This window comes from Saccoglossus kowalevskii, chromosome 6 (genome assembly GCF_978046115.1).
Source record: "Saccoglossus kowalevskii chromosome 6, keSacKowa6.1, whole genome shotgun sequence".
NCBI lineage: Eukaryota > Metazoa > Hemichordata > Enteropneusta > Harrimaniidae > Saccoglossus > Saccoglossus kowalevskii.
The window spans coordinates 29,400,798-29,426,764 of NC_140646.1; the positions used below are offsets into that span (position 1 = coordinate 29,400,798).

The 25,967-nt window shown below is 34.8% G+C and overlaps 1 protein-coding gene across 1 annotated transcript in view; it reads right to left on the minus strand.

Annotated features, from left to right (window-relative positions):
* Positions 1-25,967, minus strand: part of LOC100377633 (neural-cadherin-like) — a 61,311-nt gene that overhangs the window by 14,223 nt on the left and 21,121 nt on the right. Inside the window, exons 9-17 of the mRNA XM_085500654.1 lie at positions 17,305-17,477; positions 14,403-14,746; positions 14,106-14,313; positions 11,468-11,666; positions 11,210-11,353; positions 10,770-11,053; positions 9,277-9,580; positions 2,239-2,466; positions 1,146-1,396 (exon numbers count right to left, since the gene is read on the minus strand). Of these exons, the coding sequence (XP_085356780.1) occupies positions 1,146-1,396; positions 2,239-2,466; positions 9,277-9,580; positions 10,770-11,053; positions 11,210-11,353; positions 11,468-11,666; positions 14,106-14,313; positions 14,403-14,746; positions 17,305-17,477 (2,135 nt within the window). The remainder of the gene's footprint in view (positions 1-1,145; positions 1,397-2,238; positions 2,467-9,276; positions 9,581-10,769; positions 11,054-11,209; positions 11,354-11,467; positions 11,667-14,105; positions 14,314-14,402; positions 14,747-17,304; positions 17,478-25,967) is intronic.

Genomic DNA, 25,967 nt, shown 5'->3' on the forward strand with positions numbered 1-25,967 from the left:
TATTATGGGAATCAATATGAACAGATTTTAGCCCAAAACTGATCATATATGCACATTGTCCTAGAGCATCTATGTACAAAGTTTCATTGAAATGTGAAAATTAGTACCTGATATATCAGTGTGAAAGTTGAAAATTTATTTATTATTCAAATTAGGTGATTAATATATACCAACAACTAATTGGCTCTCTGTATAGTTTAGATTCATTTAAAGGTGATGATTAGTACTCAGCAAATCAGTGAAAAAGCTGAAAATTAAATAATTATGCAAATTAGGTAATAAGTATGCACAATTATTTACCCCCAAACTAATCAGGTCTCTGCATAGTCCTAGAGAACCTGTGTACAAAGTTTAATTATTAGAAAATTAGTACTTGAGAAATATGTGAAAATAACTAATTATGCAAATTAGGTGATTAATATGCACAAATATTTATCCCAAAACAATCGATCTCTGCATAGTCCTTGAGTATCTATGTACCATATTTCATTGAAATGTAATACTTACTACTTGAAATATCAAAAGCTGAAAATTAATTTATTATGTAAATTAGATAATTAATATGTACTGATATTGCCCTAAAAACTACCAGGTCTGTGCAGTGTCCTGTGACATCTAAGTACCAAGTTTCATTGAAATGTGACGATTAGTAGTTCAGTGGAAAAGCCAAAATTTACTAATCATTATGCAAATTTGGTAATTAATATGCACAAATTTTCACCCAAAACTAATCAAAACCTGGCACTAGTTCAGAGCATCTATGAACCAAGTTTCATCAAAATCCAATGAGTGGTTCTTTAGATATCAGTGGAACAGTCATGGAACAGCTAAAAATGAGCTAATTATCATGCAAATTAAGTAATTAATATGCATGGATTTCTACCAAAACCTAATCAAATCTGCGCATTGGCCCAGAGCATCTATGCACCAAGTTTCATCAAAAACCGATGTATTGTTCTTGGGATATCAGTAAAACAGACGACACACACACACACACACACTCACATACAGACACACTAACTGCAAAGACTCCCATTGTGTGCTTCGCACACGGGAGTCAACAAGTGAATCCATCAATACTGTAAGTTGTATTTGTATATCAACATTCCACACTGGTATACCAGTAGTCTGATGTATTTACTTACCTCTTGGATTTGAATAATTCCTACATTTTCGGCAACATCATTATACATGTAGAAATGGTTGTCCTCATTGCCTTCAGTGATTCTGTAATCAAGTTGTGCATTGACACCAATATCCATGTCTAGAGCTGTGACTGTGAGAACTGATGCCCCAACTGGTAAGGCTTCAGATACAGTTGTAAAGTACCTATCCTCAGTAAATTCTGGTGCATTGTCATTAATATCGTCCAATTCAATTGTGGCTGTGGCAGAACCTAGTCAAGAAAAATGTCAAAATTATTAGTTATGTTTTGTGTTCTGTTCATTTGTGTTCGTTGAACATCGAATGTTATTTCTCCAACATAATAACATAAACTGATTTTGTTCACACTTGGTACGAAGATAAGTCACAATGATATATACATGTAATAATAATAATAATAATAATATTAATAATAATAACTTTATTGGCAGGTTATGCCTATTGGGATTTTCATCAAGTACAATATAGTAAGATGAAGAAGATAAACAAAGAAAGGAAAGAAAATAAAATCTAAATTAAGTGAAATAAATAAATGTAACTAAATACATTGGGCATAGGTTAGCTGATGTTCAAAACAAATCAAAGAAATTACATGTATGTAGATTTGATTTTTATTTTGCAGACTTTGACTGACTGACGGTAATTTTTCCCAAAAAAACAACATTTGAACATATCATTCTATTGGCATGCCTTGGTCAATTTTATGTTGATTTTATTTTCATGTGCCCTTAAACATTTCTCAGATTATGCTCAAAGTAGGTAATAAAACATACCGGTATACATACCGGTATGCATATTTTTTTGTTCAATGAACTGTTATCAACACACGCCATATAGAAAAAAAAATCAGTTAGGTTTTAGGCATCACTTATGCTTTTTTATGTTTTCAATTCAATCATCCAAATTTAAAATATACCTCAATTAATTATTTGGGTCCTTGAATCAACACGATTGAACTTTTTTGCCCTTTGGGTTAATAACAATATTCTGTCGGGTGAATTAGGACATGTAATGGCATGAAATTTGACAAAAAAAACATCACAGCTGTCACCATGTCATGAGTTGACTCCTTACCTGTAAGTCCTCCTCCATCAGTAGCTTCCACGACTATATTATAAACTGGTACTTTTTCTCTATCTAACCAGTCAACAAGAGTTGTTATCACTGCTGTATCAGCATCAATAGCAAATATAATCTCACCATCCTTTTCTGCATTCTCTATAATTTCATAGGTGCAATGTGCGTTATCTCCTTCATTGGGGTCATCCAAATCTACTGCAGACATTGTCATCACAGTTGTTCCTAAAATCAATAAAAGATACTGGTAACATGAATGAACATCTGCATATACAGTGAAACTGAACACTAAAGAGACTGATACAGTGAAACCAGTCTAAAGTGAACACCAGAGACTGATACAGTGAAACCCGTCTAAACTGAACACCAGTGCCTGATACAGTGAACCTGTCTAAACTGAACACCAGAGACTGATACAGTGAAACCTGTCTAAACTGAACACCAGTGCCTTATACAGTGAACCTGTCTAAACTGAACACCAGTGCCTGATACAGTGAAACCTGTCTAAACTGAACACCAGTGCCTGATACAGTGAAACCTGTATAAACTGAACACCAGTGCCTGATACAGTGAAACCTGTCTAAACTGAACATCAAAGTGACTGATAAATTTAAAACTAAACTGAACACCAGTGCCTGATACAGTGAAACCTGTCTAAACTGAACACCAGTGCCTGATACAGTGAAACCTGTATAAACTGAACACCAGTGCCTGATACAGTGAAACCTGTCTAAACTGAACATCAAAGTGACTGATACAGTGAAACCTGTCTAAACTGAACATCAGTGCCTGATACAGTGAAACCTGTCTAAACTGAACATCAAAGTGACTGATACAGTGAAACCAGTCTAAACTGAACATCAAAGTGACTGATACATTGAAACCTGTCTAAACTAAACACCCAGGTTATATATCAAATTTAAGATATATAGTTTAGTTTATAGTAATATGGTTAAAACATAAACATGTCAGAAGTATGGATCCAGAAGATTATGCTTGATTATGATAATTTTTTAACATTAAAATGATTGACATCTTGTATCTGATCAAAGAGTACTTGTCCATATTGAAAAATATTGCTCTGGAATAGCATTAAAAACAAGTCATTGAAAATGACACAGTCCTCGTTAAATTAAGTTCTCTTTGTGCTCGTCATATTAAAGCGGAGGGGTTGTCACGAGCGTGTCCTTGAAACTTGAGTTCCACGTGGCGTATACAACAGATTGTTTATTTACATCAAAACACGTGTTCCATGTAGTAGTAATATGGCCAAAAATAAAAACAGCTGTTATTCGGCCATCTTTTTTTGATCTGATTATGAAACACACTGATATGTATGATGTATGTGCCAAATACTAATGAAAATGGTACATAAATTGTGGAAATATACATGTAGTAGTAAGGCCAAAAAGTCAGATGGCTGTCAATCGGCCATCCTTGACCAGATTTTGAAATAAATTGTCATGGACGTGCATCCTAACATGTATAAAGTACATGTATGTGCCAAATTTGAATGAAACCTGACAGAGCATGTCCAAGATACCGCATAAAAAAAAAAAAAAAAATGCCTGCCACTCGTCCATCTTTGATCCAATTGCAAAATAAATCATCATGGACATGTATCCTACATGTATAATCTATGTACCAAGTTTGAATGACAACTGACAAACCATGTCCAAAATACAACATTTTCAAAAAACAAGATGGCTGAATCGAATTGTTAAACCACTGCATGTGCATATGTCCCACATAAGGTACTAGGCACATGCAAAGAATGAACGAAATCGGTCTACAGGATTCTGAAATATGACTCTGGACAAACTGAGGGACGGGCGGACACATGGACGGATGGACAGACTCAGGAACTCACGGACGGTCGGGGAAATGTATCCTAACATGTATGATCTATGTACTAAATTTGAATGAAAACTGACAAAGCATGTTCAAAATACGACATTTTCAAAAAAAAAAATGGCTGCCAGTCGGCCATCTTTGATCCAATTGTGAAATAAATCGTCATGAACATGTATCCTAACATGTTTAATCTATGTACCTAGTTTGAATGAAAACTGATGAAGCATGTCCAAAATACAACATTTTCAAAAACTAAGATGGCTGCCAGTCGGCCATTTTGAATCGAATCGCTAAACCACTACATGTGCATATGTCCCACATAAAGTACTAGGCACATGCAAAGAATGAACGGAATCGGTCCAAGGGATTCTGAGATATGACTCAGGAAGGACGCACGGACACACAGACGCACAGACGAATGGAGACTAACAAAATGGGCACCAGTCAGCCATTTTGAATACATCTATATATCTATAACATGATGTAAAACGAACATATAAAATTTGAACATAATCAGTAAGGGCATATCAGAGATATGGCTCTAGAAGTGCATTCATTAAAACAAAATGGCCGCCAGTCAGCCATTTTAAATTGGATCTGAAAAATAAAATGATGTGCATGAAGGTCCCATAATGTCCAACGTATGTACAAAATTTGAACATTTATCCATAAACACCAAGATCCAGTTCTGGAATGCCAGAAATGCTTGATTTTGATGAGTTTTTAGCACAAAAATGGCCACCATTCGACCATCTTGAATCAGATCGTGAAACAAATCGACATGCGTATGCATAATTAGCCCCTATAATTAGGGGGCATATAAATTGAGTCGTGTCCATGCATCCGTGTTCGCATATATGCGTTACCAGCTCGTGTGATCCAATTCAGTTCAGTGCTGGTATAGAAACGGGAATTGATAGTGTACAGGTGCACATCATGTTATTTTTTTGATTTGCCAAAGTTTCACTGTGTTTTTATTTGATTTTTAACATTTTAACGACTTTTTCCGACATCATGCCAAAATTACCCAAGTTTAATCCGAGTTTTTATGACACATGTGCAGTTCTCGATTGGGTGGAAATCACTATCATTTTCGTGTGAGGATATTGTATCCCGGAATTGTATCTTTCTTTGCGCAACTCTTATATGAACAAAATTCTGTCTTGTCAATTTCAACTCTGCTTGTTATGGTATTTATACACTTTGTATTATCGTTTGTGTCTCGGGTTTGGTGATCGTGAGAAACTCTTGCTAACCTGGTGAGAGCTTTGCCAGAAAAACTGCCTTTCTATTATTGTTGTAAGAACTGAGTATGTATTGTGTAAATTGTAAAAGTTTAATTGTCATTTAAGGGGCTTGCAGTGTTCTCTCCGGGATTCAAACATTGTGGCAGTGCCACAATGCTGCTCTGAGACACGGCCACGCTTGCCAGACTACATCACGCTCAAAATCATTATCACCATGCTTGATTTCTACACATTTACATTTGTCTAATAATAATAATAATAATAATAATAATAATAACTTTATTGCATCCTTAGAATTACAAATGTTCTATTGGTTTACAGCAATAAATATATAAGTGATTAAAAAAAAATCAAAGTACGATAACGTAAAAAATAGAAAAAAAGAGTCAAGGTATTATATCCAAAAAAAGCTCATTTCTTAAAATAAATGATTTATGTAAAAATTCCCCTAAAAGTTTTATTATATTTCTGTCATTACTTTTCATTAAATATGTGAATTTTTGCAGGTTGGTAATGATTTCTTTGGGGAATAAAATATTGGAAATAAAATCATTTCTATCTGTTCGATATCGTGGGCAAACTAAAAGAAAGTGTAATTCGTCTTTGATCTCCTGTAATGGGCATTGTTTACAAATTCTATTTTCTAATGGGGTTTTTGGATTGGTATGTCTGCCTTTTTCAATGGCTAGATTGTGACTACTTGTCCTGAATCTAGCCATTGATATTCTTTGATTATTATCCAAAACATTAATGTAATTTTCCAGATTGTAATTAATTTTAAATTTAATGTATGTTCTCAGTTTTGTTTTTTCTTTTGTCATATTCTCTCTCCAGTATGTTATATATTGTTGTTTAATAGTGCTGCTAATTTCCTTAATATTTTGATGTGATAGCTGTGATGTTTTAGAGAGGTCTGCATCTTTCAAGATATTTTTGACTGATGTTTCCCATTGTGCTTTTGACAAAGTCTGATCGCTTAACGCTATCTTTGTATAATTATTTTGTGACTTGTCTGTGACACGGGACCAGAACTTAATCATATTGATTTTCACTTCAGTTATCAATGGAAATGCTCCAATTTCACCCCGACATGCACTATTCGTTGTGTATTTATTAAGCCCAAGTAGTTGTTTAATGAATTTTAGATGCACTTTTTCTGTTTTAGTTTTGTCCCAGTTATTGTTACTCATATTTTCCATTTCCCAAATTTCAGATCCATACAGTAAAATTGGTTTGATACATATATTAAACAGATGGATGTACGTTTTACAGTCTGTTTCTTTTGGTAAAGACTGCTTTAGTGCATACATGGCTTTGATTGCTTTATCTGCTAAGTTGTCTCTAGCTTCTGTAAATTTACCATTTGACTGAAAGATTATTCCAAGATAATTATATGAGTTGACACAGCAAAGTTTTTCATTTTGATAATAGAATTGTTCATTTCTTTGTAGTGTTCCCCTTCTGAATACAAGAATTTTAGTTTTCGCAAGATTTACTTTGATTTTCCATTTTTGGCAATAATCTTGCAGTTTATTTAATGCATTTTGTAGGCCATTTTCTGTTATTGAAATTAGCACCAGATCATCGGCGTAAAGTAGCGAGTTAATTTTTGTGTTATGTAGTGTGACCTGATCAAGGGATCTGTCTTCCAAGTATTTACTCATATCATTAACATATAAATTAAATAGTGTGGGGCTTATAACACAGCCTTGTCTCATACCTTTTGTTGTATATATCCGTGATTGTGTTTTCTAAACGAATGCATGCTTTTGTATTACAATACATATTTTTAATAATATTATAGATTTTGCCATTTATTTCATTTTTGAGTAATTTATAAAACAATCCATTACGCCAGACACTATCGAAGGCTTTTTGGAAGTCTATAAAGCATGCATATAATTTTCCATTTAGCTGGAGATATTTTTTAACAATTGTTTTCAGTACAAAAATGTGGTCTGTTGTGCGGTGACCTTTACGGAACCCTGCTTGATTATTGTTAATTATGTTATTTGTTTCAAGGTATTGGGTAATTCTATTATTTATTATAGTACAGAATGTTTTTCCCATACAACTTGATACAGCTATTCCCCGGTAGTTTCCTGGGTCGTGTGAATCACCCTTTTTATAGATGTGTGAAATAATACTAATATTCCACGACTTTGGATAAATTCCGGACTCTAAAATAAGGTTAAAAAGTTTTTTTAATGGTTTTATCAACGAATCTGAGCTGCATTTCAAAAGCTCAGAGCAGAAGCCATCATAACCAGGTGCTTTTTTATTTTTAAGTTTTTTAATAGCATTTTTTATCTCTTTTTCTGTTATTTTATTGTTAATAAGTTTATTAGATTCATTTCTGTTTTCCATTTCTGACATATCAGAAATGATATTATTTTGCAAATTGTTGTTCTGATCAGCTTTGTTTAATATTTTATAGTATTCTTCCCACTGTTCTACAGAAATAGGATTAGATTGATTTTTATGAGAATTTTTCAATTCATTAATGATTTTCCAAAATTGATTGGGATTTGTATTTCTCAAATGTGTTAATTTATTTACAATTAACAGCTCTCCCTTTTTTTGTTTAGTTTTGATCTATGATTTCCACAGCTATTGTCCTATGATATGCATCCTCGCTGTTCATAATGATCAACATATAATGCACTGTGCACTTGTAAACAATTATTACCTGTCCCTGTACCAACTTTTAACAAAACTGAATGACACATATCTGAGAAAAAGCTGGTAACAGTTAGAAAAAGCTTGTTTTTTTTTAGATTTGACACAAACCCAGTTCAATATCAGTTTTAAAATGTTTTCTGAGCGGGGGCTATGACATGACATGTCATGTCTTGTATTATGTATAATGTATGTGTGAAGTTTGATTGTGATTGGTCCAGGCATGTCTAAGACCGGATGCACGCACGGATCTAAAAACATAAGTCCACGTTTACAGGCTGCGTCCAAACCGGGACTAATAATTATTATGCAAAGTTGTTTTGAGCAATTTAAAAATTACACAGTCATATTTATTAGAATAGGAAAAAATTAATGACTAATACAACAAGTAATTTTAGTGATAATTAATGATTAGTCAATATTAGGGGGTGTTCTCAAACTGCTGAAGTTTACCAAAACACAAAATCTCTTGTTTGGAGGTCAGGAGGCCATTTCACTAGGTTGGGAACATTAATTTTTAATTGATGATTTTTTGCCTTTTTAATTTGTGTGCTTTCATGCTGATACTATATGGGTATAGCGCCACAAATGATGCAGTTAAAATGTACATCTGATAAAATTTCTCAGTAGAATTACAATGAATGAAGCAGTTCTTTTGTGTCATCGTCATTGCTAATGTTTGGTTATTTTCAATAATATCATACTTTCATGTAGAGGGAGAGGGGTATGATTCTGTATGCAATACATTTCATCTTCAGTGAGCTTTAACAGTTCAAGAACATTCCCAACAGAACAGTATTATTGTAACACAGTTATGGTACCATGAATTATGATACAATTGAATCATACATGCCAGTAGGACCTTGAATAGAAGGAATATGTTAGTATAATTAGTATACCATGCAGATAGGTTGTATTCAAACTTACCAGGCCCTGTACCTGCATGGGACTGAAAATGAAATGGTATTATTATCTGAAAGTGAATATTATTTTAACACATCACCAGCTAATGCCTCAACAGATTGCCAAAATTAATTGGGAAAAAACAGCATCAGCTGGGGATGTAGTGATGACAATTTGCCACAACTGAGTCTTGATTTCAATAGCTGAGACGTCATGTGGTGAAAGATACTATTTTGATGATTAATCAAATGCTAGATTTTTCAAAAAACTATTTTTGTCTGAACTCACCAAAATAAATACACTCATATAATGCTTGATGTATCATTTACACTAAAGTAAGACATGTTTTTACCTGCAGGTGAGTGTTCAAGAACTGATCCTGTGTAAGGTCCATTAGGGAACATTGGTGCATTGTCATTGATATCTATTAAGGAGACAATGACATCTGCAAAACCATCAAGTCCAGCACCACCCTCATCTGTAGCAACAGCTTGGAAAAACCAGTATGCTTGATCTTCACGGTCAAGTGCTGTGGTTGCATAAATTTCACCAGAAACTGAATCAATCATAAACTCTTTATTAGCACCTTGTCCTTGTAAACTATATACAATATTTTGATCTTCTTCGCTGTCCAAGTCAGGATCATACGCAGTTACCTAGAATCATAAAAACATAATAAAATTATTACTTTTATATTTATGATGCGAGTTGTTTTAACATCTGTGAATTAAAAATAGCTCATGCTTAACTGTGTTTAAAAAACAAATGTTTTTTGAGCAAAATCAATGATCACAAGGCACTGTACTTACTGTACAGTCAAATGGATTTTGAAAATGCTGCTATAGGTGCTATTGCTATAAATGGATATAGTTCTGGTGGCAAAGAACATGGCTGATTATTACTGTCATTACCATATTGTTCTGAACACCGAAACATCAACATTGCCAGCAAGTTAGTGACTGGTTTGCTATGTGTATATTGATTAGAACAAGTTTTGTCAACCCAACCTCAACAGCAGACATCAAAATGATAGTAGGGAATTTAACACAATTGAATATAAATAGAAGATCGTGATGTAATTACTTTTCAATTATTTTATCTTTTTATTCATTTTTTATTTTAATTTGTTTTATTATAATTATAGATTTTTATTTTTAGTTTATATAGTTTTGTTGTTGTAAGACGCTTGTTCCTAAGGATTTTATGCGTCTAATAAATATTATTATTCAATAATTGCTATATGAAAAAGTTATCTACACATATATAAGACATATGTCACCCTGAAAATTTTTCACATCTTTGGTATTTCAATAAGGTAGCCAATCTATGTCACCAATTCCTACAATTTTTCAATCGTTTTTTTTGAATTTGATTTTTAGAAAAGATTTGATGTCAAACTTTGTGATATGCATTTTCCGATCGATAGATTAACCTGTATTACATCACACTGTGGAAATATTATGCAAATGATAATAACAATATATTCAAGTTTGAGTTATTGTATCCAGAAGAAAAAAGTTTATGCAAGCCTCAACAAAGACAGACATTTCCCTTTCATATATCTTTCTATAATTTATATGGGCATGGTAACAAAGGAATAAATGGTACTTAGTTTAATATGATAAAAAGTTATTACCAGAAAATTACCTAATTTATGCAAATTACATATTAATACATAAAGTTTCTGAACGCATCTGAGAATTACACTCATAGTGCCCATGTACTCGAGAAACCTTGAAAAATGATTAATTTATGTAAATTAGGTAATTAAAGTGTATGGATATTAATTCTAAACTAATCATCTATGTGGAATATTCTATATGGGTAAATGGGATTAGTACTCACAGTGATAACATAGACTGGAACGTTTTCATCTTCCTCTGTTATGAATGGTTCATATTGATCTTCTTCAAATACAGGTGGGTTATCATTGACATTGAGAACATTTACATTAACACTAGCTGTATTTTCATTTAACCCATCTGAAGCAACAAAAGTCAATGCATAGGACCGTGTTTGTTCATAATCCAAGGGTGCCGCAATCTCAATCCGGCCCACTTCTGGTACAACTCTGAAAACACCACCCAGGTTACCAGAAGTGATCTGATAACGTATCTGAGAATTTGCACCTGTTAAATAAAACCAAAAAAGATTGCGGAACTCTGTCAAAGTCCTTTTTACACAATGGACACATAAATATAAACATGAATACATTGTAAATGACAAATACCATAGACATTACAAAGCAACCTATAGAATATGTCATGAATATTGTAATGACATACCTTCATCTTCATCAGTTGCTGTTACTGTGGTGATGGCAAAACCTGTCTCTCTGTCTTCTTCAACTGTGGCATAAAATTCTGTACTGTCAAAAGCTGGAGCATTATCATTGACATCACTAACCACTATACGCACAGCAGCAGTATCTACAATATAATTACCGGTAACAATAAGTTAAGGTAGAAGCCATTTTAAAACACAGATTGTCTAATGGTTGCAGAGTACATGTTTGCATAATGATACACATAACATTGACTTACCACTATTGGGAGCATCAGGATTGTCAGGGTCGAATGTTCGATCGGATGGCGCACCATCTTGAGACCTGACTTCAATCAAATACGATCCCTTTGTCTCTCGATCAAAGCTTTCTGTTGTGTAAATCTGACCAGTTGTAGAATTTATTGTGAATGAATTCCAATCATCTGTGTAGGGATCTTCTATTATTGAATAAGTTATCTGAAAGTGATTGTAACAGGTTAGGTCAGGTTTTTATGTTAAAAAGAAAAGTTATGTAGTGTTGTCTTCTGATGTAACACAAACATTTTATTATTTTTTACAGAATTAAAACGCGAATAACGAAGTGTGAGAGAATATGAGAATTTCTAACTACAATAAGTGGCAGAGTTACATTTAATGGATATGTCTAACAGTAATAAGTCTGATTTGTACACAACACAGTAATGATCTCCATCAACGCAAAGGTGCAATCCCAGGTATTGACAGCTTTCCCATTAATGGATATTTCTGAAAGTGATAAATCTGATTTGTACACAACAATTCTTGTCACTTCGCATTTATTATAGCAAAGTGTTGTCAATCCATCTTTCAATCATTTTAAAAGAGATTTGAGAATTACATTCCACCTGAATTCCAATTTTAGTCATCCTAAAACAAGCAGCCTGTCGGCTGAGATAGCTCCGCTGTTAGCAATGCACATGGCAATTAAAGAACAGAAGATATCATTAGAAAATGAACAAATCTGAGAGAGGTCCACATGTAGTACCTATATGTATAATATATCAAAGCAATTGGACTTGCGGTTTTCAACAAGAAGTCGAAAATATCACTTTTTACCAAAAATTACAAAAATATTCATCAAAATTAGAGAATTAAAGATATCATTATGAAATGAACAAATCTGAGAGAGGTCCACATGTAGTACCTATATATGTAATATCAAAGCAATTGGACTTGCGGTTTTCAACAAGAAGTCGAAAATATCACTTTTTACCAAAAATTACAAAAATATTCACCGAAATTAGAGAATTAAAGATATCATTACAAAATGAACAAATCTGAGAGAGGTCCACATGTAGTACCTATATATGTAATATCAAAGCAATTGGACTTGCGGTTTTCAACAAGAAGTCGAAAATATCACTTTTTACCAAAAATTACAAAAATATTCACCAAAATTAGAGAATTAAAGATATCATTACAAAATGAACAAATCTGAGAGAGGTCCACATGTAGTACCTATATATGTAATATCAAAGCAATTGGACTTGCGGTTTTCAACAAGAAGTCGAAAATATCACTTTTTACCAAAAATTACAAAAATATTCATCAAAATTAGAGAGTTAAAGATATCATTATGAAATGAACAAATCTGAGAGAGGTCCACATGTAGTACCTATATATGTAATATCAAAGCAATTGGACTTGCGGTTTTCAACAAGAAGTCGAAAATATCACTTTTTACCAAAAATTACAAAAATATTCACCAAAATTAGAGAATTAAAGATATCATTACAAAATGAACAAATCTGAGAGAGGTCCACATGTAGTACCTATATATGTAATATCAAAGCAATTGGACTTGCGGTTTTCAACAAGAAGTCGAAAATATCACTTTTTACCAAAAATTACAAAAATATTCATCAAAATTAGAGAATTAAAGATATCATTATGAAATGAACAAATCTGAGAGAAGTCCACATGTAGTACCTATATATGTAATATCAAAGCAATTGGACTTGCGGTTTTCAACAAGAAGTCGAAAATATCACTTTTTACCAAAAATTACAAAAATATTCACCAAAATTAGAGAATTAAAGATATCATTACAAAATGAACAAATCTGAGAGAGGTCCACATGTAGTACCTATATATGTAATATCAAAGCAATTGGACTTGCGGTTTTCAACAAGAAGTCGAAAATATCACTTTTTACCAAAAATTACAAAAATATTCACCAAAATTAGAGAATTGAAGATATCATTACAAAATGAACAAATCTGAGAGAGGTCCACATGTAGTACCTATATATGTAATATCAAAGCAATTGGACTTGCGGTTTTCAACAAGAAGTCGAAAATATCACTTTTTACCAAAAATTACAAAAATATTCACCAAAATTAGAGAATTGAAGATATCATTACAAAATGAACAAATCTGAGAGAGGTCCACATGTAGTACTTATATATGTAATATCAAAGCAATTGGACTTGCGGTTTTCAACAAGAAGTCGAAAATACGACTTTTTACCAAAAATGACAAAAATATTCACCAAAATTAGAGAATTAAAGATATCATTACAAAATGAACAAATCTGAGAGAGGTCCACATGTTGTACCTATATATGTAATATCAAAGCAATTGCACTTGCGGTTTTCAACAAGAAGTCGAAAATATCACTTTTTACTAAAAATGACAAAAATATTCACCAAAATTAGAGAATTGAAGATATCATCATGAAATGAACAAATCTGAGAGAGGTCTACCCAAGGTACATATACACCAAGTATCAAAGCATTCAGACTTGTAGTTTTCAAGAAGAAGTCGAAAAAGTAAAACATTGACACGGACGACGACGACAGACGACGACGGACAATCACTCATATGATAAGCTCCGCTCGACAAAGTCGACAGCGGAGCTAAAAACATATCACTTACATCTGCATTAGTTCCCGTATCAGCATCTTCTGCAGTAACTTGAAAAACAAGTGTTTCATGTTCCATGTTCTCAGGTACGCTGGCCCCGTAGTTTGGCAATGAAAACAATGGCACATTATCATTCACATCTATCAAGTTGATCTCAACTGTAGTATAGGATGGTAAAGGCACTTCAGCTGCATTCAAGGAACGAATACGCAGCTCAAATCTGAAAGAAACCACATAACATCATCATCACTCTGCATAAACTCAAAATTGAAGCTTCCAAGAACATTCAGGTAACATAGAGATAAATACCTAGGTGTAGTTTCGTAATCCAACCGATGGAATACTTTGAGTTCTCCTGATTTATCTTCTCGATCAGTAGTTATATAAAACCTCATGGGATTATTACTCTCTGGCCGTTGTCCTTGAACTAAACTGTACGTAACACGTTCATCGTCTAATATAGACGTAGCTTTAACTTTATCCACTATCGTTTCTGGTTCTGCATCCTCACGTAGATAGATAGGAGCATATGTATTAACTTCCCAAACCGGTGGTTCGTTATTGATGTCTGATATTGTGATTGAAAGTGGAACAGTATCCTGAAGACCAGTTCCTTTTTGATCAGTAGCCATCACATTTAGATAGATCTTATTCTATTATAGAATAAAAAAATTATAATAGTAGTAGTTGGGTAGTGTATAACAATTTTAATAGGCATTTGATGACAATACATGTGCTAGCTATCAACTAAATTACGAACATGGTTTTTGACTCCCATGTGCGAAGCACAAAATGGGAGTCTTTGCAGTTAGTGTGTCTGTATGTGTGCGTGTGTGTGTGTATGTGTGTGTGTGTGTATGTGTGTATGTATGTGTGTATGTGTGTATGTGTGTCCGACTGTTCCACTGCTATCTCAAGAACCATACATCGGTTTTTGATGAAACTTGGTGCATAGATGCTCTGGGCCAATGCGCAGATTTGATTAGGTTTTGGTAAAAATCCATGCTCGTTAATTACCTAATTTGCATGATAATTAGCTAATTTTTAGCTGTTCTATGACTGTTCCACTGATATCTAAAGAACCACTCATTGGATTTTGATGAAACTTGGTACATAGATGCTCTGAACTAATGCTAGGTTTTGATTAGGTTTTTGTTAAAATCCATGCTCGTTAATTACCTAATTTGCATGATAATTAGCTAATTTTTAGCTGTTCTATGACTGTTCCACTGATATCTAAAGAACCACTCATTGGATTTTGATGAAACTTGGTACATAGATGCTCTGAACATATGCGCAGATTTGATTAGTTTTTGGTAAAAATCCGTGCATATTAATTACCTAATTTGCATGATAATTAGCTATTTTTTAGTGGTTCCATGACTGTTCCACTGATATCTAAACAACCACTCATTGGATTTTGATGAAACTTGGTACATAGATTTTCTGAACTAATGCTAGGTTTTGATTAGTTTTTGGTAATAATCCGTGGATACTAATTACCTAATTTGCATAATGATTAGTCAATTTTCGGTTTTTCCACTGATATCTCAAGTACTAATCATCACATTTCAATGAAACTTGGTACATAGATGTCATATGACACTGCACAGACCTGATAGTTTTTATGGTAATATCAGTACATGTAATTATCTAATTTGCATAATTAATTAATTTTCAGCTTTTGATATAAGTAGTGAGCATTACATTTCAATGAAACTTGGTACTTACATACTCAAGGACTATGCAGAGATTGATTGTTTCGGATAAATATTTGTGCATATTAATCACCTAATTTGCATAATTAGTTAATTTTCAGCTTTTCCACGGGTATCTCAAGTACTAATCATCGCATTTCAATGAAACTTGGTACATAGATCCTTTAGGACTATGCAGAGACCTGATTAGTTTCAGGGTAAATAATTGTGCATATTAATTACCTAATTTGCATAATTAATTTTCAGCTTTTCTACTGATATCTAAAGTACTAATCATCACATTTCAATGAATCTAAAATTATGCAGAGACAATTAGTTTTTGGTAAATATTTGTGCATATTAATCACCTAATTTGCATAATTAACCAATTTCCAACTTTCACACTGATATCTCAGGTACTACAGTAATCATCACATATCAATGAATGTTTATACATGGATGCTGTAGGACAATAGACAGACCTGGATAATTGTGGGTTAAAATCTGTACATATTAATTACCCAATTTGCATAATTAACCAATTTTAAGCTTTCACACTGATATCTAAAGTACTAATTTCCATTTTAATGAAACTTAGTACAAAGATGCTCTAGGACAATGTACAAACCTAATCAGTTTGGGGTAAAACTCTGTTCATATTATTTCCTCAATTAGCATAATAATTCATAATTTTTTGGTTCTAATCACATTTCAATTAAACTTGGTACATAGAGTTTTTGTTACATTGCGCAGACCTTATTAGTTTTACAATCAAATCTGTTCATGTTAATTTTCTGATTTGCATAATTAGTTTTCAGCTAAGTAATTTCAAATTATATTTAATGTGTCTCCAATACTCTCAGCACATGGGAGTTCTTTCTAAGCTTTCTTTGATTATTGTTAAGGCTATAGACCATGATACACGAGTCAACTTCTGTTGAAAATGTTTGTTATCAACAAACGCTGCTCAGTGCATCATACCATGTTGTATTATTGACAGACTGCCATCAACATGTTCTATTCTTGCAACAGGTCAACTTGCAACATTGCATGATGTATGAATCAACATTTGTAGCAACAAAAGTTGCAACTTTTATTGACAACAAATGTTGCATGCATGATGCATATTGATTACCATCAACAACCTGCAACTTGTTGTGGCAAGGAATAGACCATTTTTCCATTTCAATCAACAACTTGCAGCATTGCATGACACACGGGTCAAAAAATGTTGTCAACAAAAGTTGTATATGTGTATCATGGCCTCTACAAAAGCAGACCATATACACCGACAGTCAAGAAAGGCAGCTGTTGAATATAATAAAAAAGATAATGTAAAACAATTTGATATTAAACTGCACTGTAAGCTACTCTGTATACGATTCAAAATAGACAATTTGCAACTAGTTTTGTTGAAGACAGCTCTCACTCAGTACTGTACTTGTCCAACTTGGTGCCCAGCCATGCACCCACTTTTGGGAAATTTCCAAAACAGTAGAATGTGCGAGTCTCACCTGAGATAGATATATAGCATTCTTGACATAAACCCAGCCTGTAGCATTGTTTACACTAAAGTATTCCTCATCAGACAAGGAATATGAAATTTCAGCATTGTAACCAGTATCAGCATCCTGAGCCGCAACACGGAGAAAACTAGTCCCAACTGGTGTGTCCTCGCGTAGTTGATCTGCAATAATAAAGACATACCAAATTTACTAATTTTAGACGAACAAGGTGAACAATGTAAATTTTAGGATTTTGGTACTAAAACTTAAATAGAAAAATAAAGTTTATTAAAAAATCATTAACCTGCCAAGATATTTGTAGCAAAATCCATTCAAATCAATGCTGAATGCTGTCCCCAGAACTCTAGTAATAAATCAAAAACTGCCCTCTTATGGTCAGAATACCAATGCTTTTGTTTTTAATTTTACAAAATCAACTTTCCAGTAAAGTAGCTAAAATAGAGAAGCAACCTTACTCCTGCCATTATATTTACTTAGCACTCACACAGTGCAGTGTTTTCCACAAGGGGTTCCAGATGAGTGACTTGCCGATCAAGTTTTAGTGGCAACTATGCACTCACATACATCAACCAGCTGAACAATTGTCATTGTTTATAAAATATACATAACAATGACCCTGGGAAGTAAGCAAGTAGTTACCCCATTACAAAATAGCACAAAGACCAAACAGAAAGACAGTTGCTAGATATTTTGACCATCCATTTTTATTTGTCGCAACTGTGATAGTTGGCACTGTAACCTTAGTACATTATGTTGCATATAGAAATAGTGCATTCTGACTGTGGTAATGAACATAAACATGGCCACCGACTCTTTGATTATCTGCCTGATAAAAGTATACAAGGACTATAATTATACCAAATAACAATTACAACTTGCGTGAATTACTGTAGCCTAGATTGACATACAGTATTACATATGCAAATCAACCAGTTCAACAGCTAGTATTGCCATTTTATTCAGAGTTGGGAATATTACTTCATTATTGTCAAGTTACCTTGAGTTGGAGATGCTAGTCTTGCCAATTTACATTCAGTTTGGCATGCTCCTTTACTATTGCCAATTTAACTTAATATTGGCAAATTATCGTGAGTTGGGGATGATACTTTACTATTGCCAATTTACCTTGAGTTGGTGATGCTAGTATTGCCAACTTACTTTGAGTTGGTGATGCTAGTATTACCAATTTATTCAGAGTTGGGAATGTTACTTCATTATTGCCAATTTACCTTAATATTGGCCAATTATCGTGAGTTGGGGATGCTACTTTATTATTGCCAATTTACCTTGAGCTGTGATGCTAGTATTGCCAATTTACTTTGAGTTGGTGATGCTAGTATTGCCAATTCACTTTGAGTTGGTGATGCTGGTATTGCCAATTCACTTTGAGTTGATGATGCTAGTATTGCCAATTCACTTTGAGTTGGTGATGCTGGTACTGCCAATTTACTATGAGTTGGTGATGCTAGTATTGCCAATTTACCTTGAGTTGGTGATGCTAGTATTGCCAATTTACCTAGAGTTGTTGATGCTAGTATTGCCAATTCACTTTGAGTTGGTGATGCTAGTATTGCCAATTTACCTTGAGTTGTTGATGCTAGTATTGCCAATTTACCTAGAGTTGGTGATGCTAGTATTGCCAATTCACTTTGAGTTGATGATGCTAGTATTGCCAATTCACTTTGAGTTGTTGATGCTAGTATTGCCAATTTACCTAGAGTTGGTGATGCTAGTATTGCCAATTTACCTTGAGTTGGTGATGCTAGTATTGCCAATTTACCTAGAGTTGATGATGCTAGTATTGCCAATTCACTTTGAGTTGGTGATGCTAGTACTGCCAATTTACCTTGAGTTGGTGATGCTGGTACTGCCAATTTACCTTGAGTTGGTGATGCTGGTATTGCCAATTTACCTTGAGTTGGTGATGCTAGTATTGCCAATTTACCTAGAGTTGATGATGCTAGTATTGCCAATTCACTTTGAGTTGGTGATGCTGGTACTGCCAATTTACTATGAGTTGGTGATGCTAGTATTGCCAATTTACCTTGAGTTGGTGATGCTAGTATTGCCAATTTACCTTGAGTTGTTGATGCTAGTATTGCCAATTTACCTAGAGTTGGTGATGCTAGTATTGCCAATTTACCTTGAGTTGGTGATGCTAGTATTGCCAATTTACCTAGAGTTGATGATGCTAGTATTGCCAATTCACTTTGAGTTGGTGATGCTGGTACTGCCAATTTACCTTGAGTTGGTGATGCTGGTACTGCCAATTCACTTTGAGTTGGTGATGCTAGTACTGCCAATTTACCTTGAGTTGGTGATGCTGGTACTGCCAATTTACCTTGAGTTGGTGATGCTGGTACTGCCAATTTACTATGAGTTGGTGATGCTAGTATTGCCAATTTACCTTGAGTTGGTGATGCTAGTATTGCCAATTTACCTTGAGTTGTTGATGCTAGTATTGCCAATTTACCTAGAGTTGGTGATGCTAGTATTGCCAATTTACCTTGAGTTGGTGATGCTAGTATTGCCAATTTACCTAGAGTTGATGATGCTAGTATTGCCAATTCACTTTGAGTTGGTGATGCTGGTACTGCCAATTTACCTTGAGTTGGTGATGCTAGTATTGCCAATTTACCTAGAGTTGGTGATGCTAGTATTGCCAATTTACCTAGAGTTGTTGATGCTAGTATTGCCAATTCACTTTGAGTTGGTGATGCTAGTATTGCCAATTTACCTTGAGTTGGTGATGCTAGTATTGCCAATTTACCTAGAGTTGATGATGCTAGTATTGCCAATTCACTTTGAGTTGGTGATGCTGGTACTGCCAATTTACTATGAGTTGGTGATGCTAGTATTGCCAATTTACCTTGAGTTGGTGATGCTAGTATTGCCAATTTACCTAGAGTTGTTGATGCTAGTATTGCCAATTCACTTTGAGTTGGTGATGCTAGTATTGCCAATTTACCTTGAGTTGTTGATGCTAGTATTGCCAATTTACCTAGAGTTGGTGATGCTAGTATTGCCAATTTACCTTGAGTTGGTGATGCTAGTATTGCCAATTTACCTAGAGTTGATGATGCTAGTATTGCCAATTCACTTTGAGTTGGTGATGCTGGTACTGCCAATTTACCTTGAGTTGATGATGCTAGTATTGCCAATTTACCTTGAGTTGGTGATGCTAGTATTGCCAATTTACTATGAGTTGGTGATGCTAGTACTGCCAATTTACCTTGAGTTGGTGATGCTAGTATTGCCAATTTACCTAGAGTTGGTGATGCTGGTATTGCCAATTTACCTAGAGTTGATGATGCTAGTATTGCCAATTTACCTTGAGTTTGGGATGCTAGTATTGCCAATTTACCTTGAGTTGGTGATGCTAGTATTGCCAATTTACCTCAAGTTTGTGATGCAAGTATTGCCAATTTACCTTGAGTTGTTGATGCTAGTATTGCCAATTTACCTTGAGTTGGTGATGCTAGTATTGCCAATTTACCTAGAGTTGATGATGCTAGTATTGCCAATTCACTTTGAGTTGGTGATGCTGGTACTGCCAATTTACCTTGAGTTGGTGATGTTAGTATTGCCAATTTACCTTGAGTTGGTGATGCTGGTACTGCCAATTCACTTTGAGTTGGTGATGCTAGTACTGCCAATTTACTATGAGTTGGTGATGCTGGTACTGCCAATTTACCTAGAGTTGGTGATGCTAGTATTGCCAATTTACCTAGAGTTGGTGATGCTAATATTGCCAATTCACTTTGAGTTGGTGATGCTGGTACTGCCAATTTACCTTGAGTTTGGGATGCTAATATTGCCAATTCACTTTGAGTTGGTGATGCTGGTACTGCCAATTTACCTTGAGTTGGTGATGTTAGTATTGCCAATTTACCTTGAGTTTGTGATGCTAATATTGCCAATTCACTATGAGTTGGTGATGCTGGTACTGCCAATTTACCTTGAGTTTGTGATGCTAGTATTGCCAATTTACCTAGAGTTGTTGATGCTAGTATTGCCAATTCACTTTGAGTTGGTGATGCTAGTATTGCCAATTTACCTTGAGTTGTTGATGCTAGTATTGCCAATTTACCTAGAGTTGGTGATGCTAGTATTGCCAATTTACCTTGAGTTGGTGATGCTAGTATTGCCAATTTACCTAGAGTTGATGATGCTAGTATTGCCAATTCACTTTGAGTTGGTGATGCTGGTACTGCCAATTTACCTTGAGTTGATGATGCTAGTATTGCCAATTTACCTTGAGTTGGTGATGCTAGTATTGCCAATTTACTATGAGTTGGTGATGCTAGTACTGCCAATTTACCTTGAGTTGGTGATGCTAGTATTGCCAATTTACCTAGAGTTGGTGATGCTGGTATTGCCAATTTACCTAGAGTTGATGATGCTAGTATTGCCAATTTACCTTGAGTTTGGGATGCTAGTATTGCCAATTTACCTTGAGTTGGTGATGCTAGTATTGCCAATTTACCTCAAGTTTGTGATGCAAGTATTGCCAATTTACCTTGAGTTGTTGATGCTAGTATTGCCAATTTACCTTGAGTTGGTGATGCTAGTATTGCCAATTTACCTAGAGTTGATGATGCTAGTATTGCCAATTCACTTTGAGTTGGTGATGCTGGTACTGCCAATTTACCTTGAGTTGGTGATGTTAGTATTGCCAATTTACCTTGAGTTGGTGATGCTGGTACTGCCAATTCACTTTGAGTTGGTGATGCTAGTACTGCCAATTTACTATGAGTTGGTGATGCTGGTACTGCCAATTTACCTAGAGTTGGTGATGCTAGTATTGCCAATTTACCTAGAGTTGGTGATGCTAATATTGCCAATTCACTTTGAGTTGGTGATGCTGGTACTGCCAATTTACCTTGAGTTTGGGATGCTAATATTGCCAATTCACTTTGAGTTGGTGATGCTGGTACTGCCAATTTACCTTGAGTTGGTGATGTTAGTATTGCCAATTTACCTTGAGTTTGTGATGCTAATATTGCCAATTCACTATGAGTTGGTGATGCTGGTACTGCCAATTTACCTTGAGTTTGTGATGCTAGTATTGCCAATTCACTTTGAGTTGGTGATGCTAGTATTGCCAATTTATTCAGAGTTGGTAATGTTACTTCATTATTGCCAATTTACCTTAATATTGGCCAATTATCGTGAGTTGGGGATGCTACTTTATTATTGCCAATTTACTTTGAGTTGGTGATGCTAGTATTGCCAATTTACCTTGAGTTGGTGATGCTAGTATTGCCAATTTACCTTGAGTTTGGGATGCTAATATTGCCAATTCACTTTGAGTTGGTGATGCTACTATTGCCAATTCACTTTGAGTTGGTGATGCTAGTATTGCCAATTTATTCAGAGTTGGTAATGTTACTTCATTATTGCCAATTTACCTTAATATTATCGTGAGTTGGGGATGCTACTTTATTATTGCCAATTTACCTTGAGTTGGTGATGCTAGTATTGCCAATTCACTTTGAGTTGGTGATGCTGGTACTGCCAATTTACTATGAGTTGGTGATGCTAGTACTGCCAATTTATCTAGAGTTGGTGATACTAGTACTTCCAATTTACCTTGAGTTGTTGATGCTAGTATTGCCAATTCACTTTGAGTTGGTGATGCTAGTATTGCCAATTTACCTTGAGTTGTTGATGCTAGTATTGCCAATTTACCTTGAGTTTGTGATGCTAGTATTGCCAATTTACCTTGAGTTGGTGATGCTAGTATTGCCAATTTACCTTGAGTTTGTGATGCTAGTATTGCCAATTTACCTTGAGTTGGTGATGCTAGTATTGCCAATTTACCTTGAGTTGTTGGTGCTAATATTGCCAATTCACTTTGAGTTGGTGATGCTAGTACTGCCAATTTACTATGAGTTGGTGATGCTAGTATTGCCAATTTACCTAGAGTTGGTGATGCTAGTATTGCCAATTCACTTTGATTTGGTGATGCTGGTACTGCCAATTTACCTTGAGTTGTTGATGCTAGTATTGCCAATTCACTTTGAGTTGGTGATGTTAGTATTACCAATTTACCTTGAGTTGGTGATGCTAGTATTGCCAATTTACCTTGAGTTGGTGATGCTAGTATTGCCAATTTACCTCAAGTTGGTGATGCTAGTATTGCCAATTCACTTTGAGTTGGTGATGCTAGTATTGCCAATTTACTATGAGTTGGTGATGCTAGTATTGCCAATTTACTATGAGTTGGTGATGCTGGTACTGCCAATTTACTATGAGTTGGTGATGCTAGTATTGCCAATTTACCTTGAGTTGGTGATGCTAGTATCGCCAATTCACTTTGATTTGGTGATGCTGGTACTGCCAATTTACCTTGAGTTTGGGATGCTAGTATTGCCAATTTACCTTGAGTTGTTGATGCTAGTATTGCCAATTCACTTTGAGTTGGTGATGCTAGTATTGCAATTTACCTTGAGTTGGTGATGCTAGTATTGCCAATTTACCTTGAGTTTGGGATGCTAGTATTGCCAATTTACCTTGAGTTGTTGATGCTAGTATTGCCAATTCACTTTGAGTTGGTGATGCTAGTATTGCAATTTACCTTGAGTTGTTGATGCTAGTATTGCCAATTTACCTAGAGTTGGTGATACTAGTACTTCCAATTTACCTCAAGTTTGTGATGCAAGTATTGCCAATTTACCTTGAGTTGATGATGCTAGTATTGCCAATTCACTTTGAGTTGGTGATGCTAGTATTGCCAATTTACCTTGAGTTGTTGATGCTAGTATTGCCAATTTACCTTGAGTTGTTGATGCTAGTATTGCCAATTTACCTAGAGTTGGTGATACTAGTACTTCCAATTTACCTCAAGTTTGTGATGCAAGTATTGCCAATTTACCTTGAGTTGTTGATGCTAGTATTGCCAATTCACTTTGAGTTGGTGATGCTAGTATTGCCAATTTACCTTGAGTTGGTGATGCTAGTATTGCCAATTTACCTAGAGTTGGTGATACTAGTACTTCCAATTTACCTCAAGTTTGTGATGCAAGTATTGCCAATTTACCTTGAGTTGATGATGCTAGTATTTCCAATTTACCTCAAGTTGATGATGCTAGTATCGCCAATTCACTATGAGTTGGTGATGCTAGTATTGCCAATTTACCTCAAGTTGGTGATGCTAGTATTGCCAATTTACCTTGAGTTGGTGATGCTAGTATTGCCAATTTACCTAGAGTTGGTGATACTAGTATTGCCAATTTACCTCAAGTTGGTGATGCTAGTATTGCCAATTTACCTTGAGTTAGTGATGCTAGTACTGCCAATTTACTATGAGTTGGTGATGCTGGTACTTCCAATTTACCTCAAGTTTGTGATGCAAGTATTGCCAATTTACCTTGAGTTGATGATACTAGTATTTCCAATTTACCTCAAGTTTGTGATGCAAGTATTGCCAATTTACCTTGAGTTAGTGATGCAAGTATTGCCAATTTACCTCAAGTTTGTGATGCTAGTATTGCCAATTCACTTTGAGTTGGTGATGCTGGTACTGCCAATTCACTTTGAGTTTGTGATGCTAGTATTGCCAATTTACCTTGAGTTGGTGATGCTAGTATTGCCAATTTACCTTGAGTTTGGGATGCAAGTATTGCCAATTTACCTTGAGTTGGTGATGCTGGTACTGCCAATTTACTTTGAGTTGGTGATGCTAGTACTGCCAATTTACCTAGAGTTGGTGATGCTAGTATTGCCAATTCACTTTGAGTTGGTGATGCTGGTACTGCCAATTTACCTTGAGTTGGTGATGCTAATATTGCCAATTCACTTTGAGTTTGTGATGCTAGTATTGCCAATTTACCTTGAGTTGGTGATGCTAGTATTGCCAATTTACCTCAAGTTTGTGATGCAAGTATTGCCAATTTACCTTGAGTTGTTGATGCTAGTATTGCCAATTTACCTTGAGTTGGTGATGCTAGTATTGCCAATTTACCTTGAGTTGGTGATGCTAGTATTGCCAATTCACTTTGAGTTGGTGATGCTGGTACTGCCAATTCACTTTGAGTTTGTGATGCTAGTATTGCCAATTTACCTAGAGTTGGTGATACTAGTATTGCCAATTTACCTTGAGTTGGTGATACTAGTATTGCCAATTTACCTTGAGTTGGTGATGCTAGTATTGCCAATTTACCTAGAGTTGATGATGCTAGTATTGCCAATTCACTTTGAGTTGGTGATGCTGGTACTGCCAATTTACTTTGAGTTGGTGATGCTAGTACTGCCAATTTACCTCAAGTTTGTGATGCTAGTATTGCCAATTTACCTAGAGTTGGTGATGCTAGTATTGCCAATTTACCTTGAGTTTGTGATGCTAATATTGCCAATTTACCTTGAGTTGGTGATGCTGGTACTGCCAATTTACTATGAGTTGGTGATGCTAGTATTGCCAATTCACTTTGAGTTGATGATGCTAGTACTGCCAATTTACCTCAAGTTTGTGATGCTAGTACTGCCAATTTACCTTGAGTTGGTGATGCTAGTATTGCCAATTTACCTTGAGTTGGTGATGCTGGTACTGCCAATTTACTATGAGTTGGTGATGCTAGTATTGCCAATTTACCTTGAGTTAGTGATGCTAGTATTGCCAATTTACCTTGAGTTCGGGATGCTAGTATTGT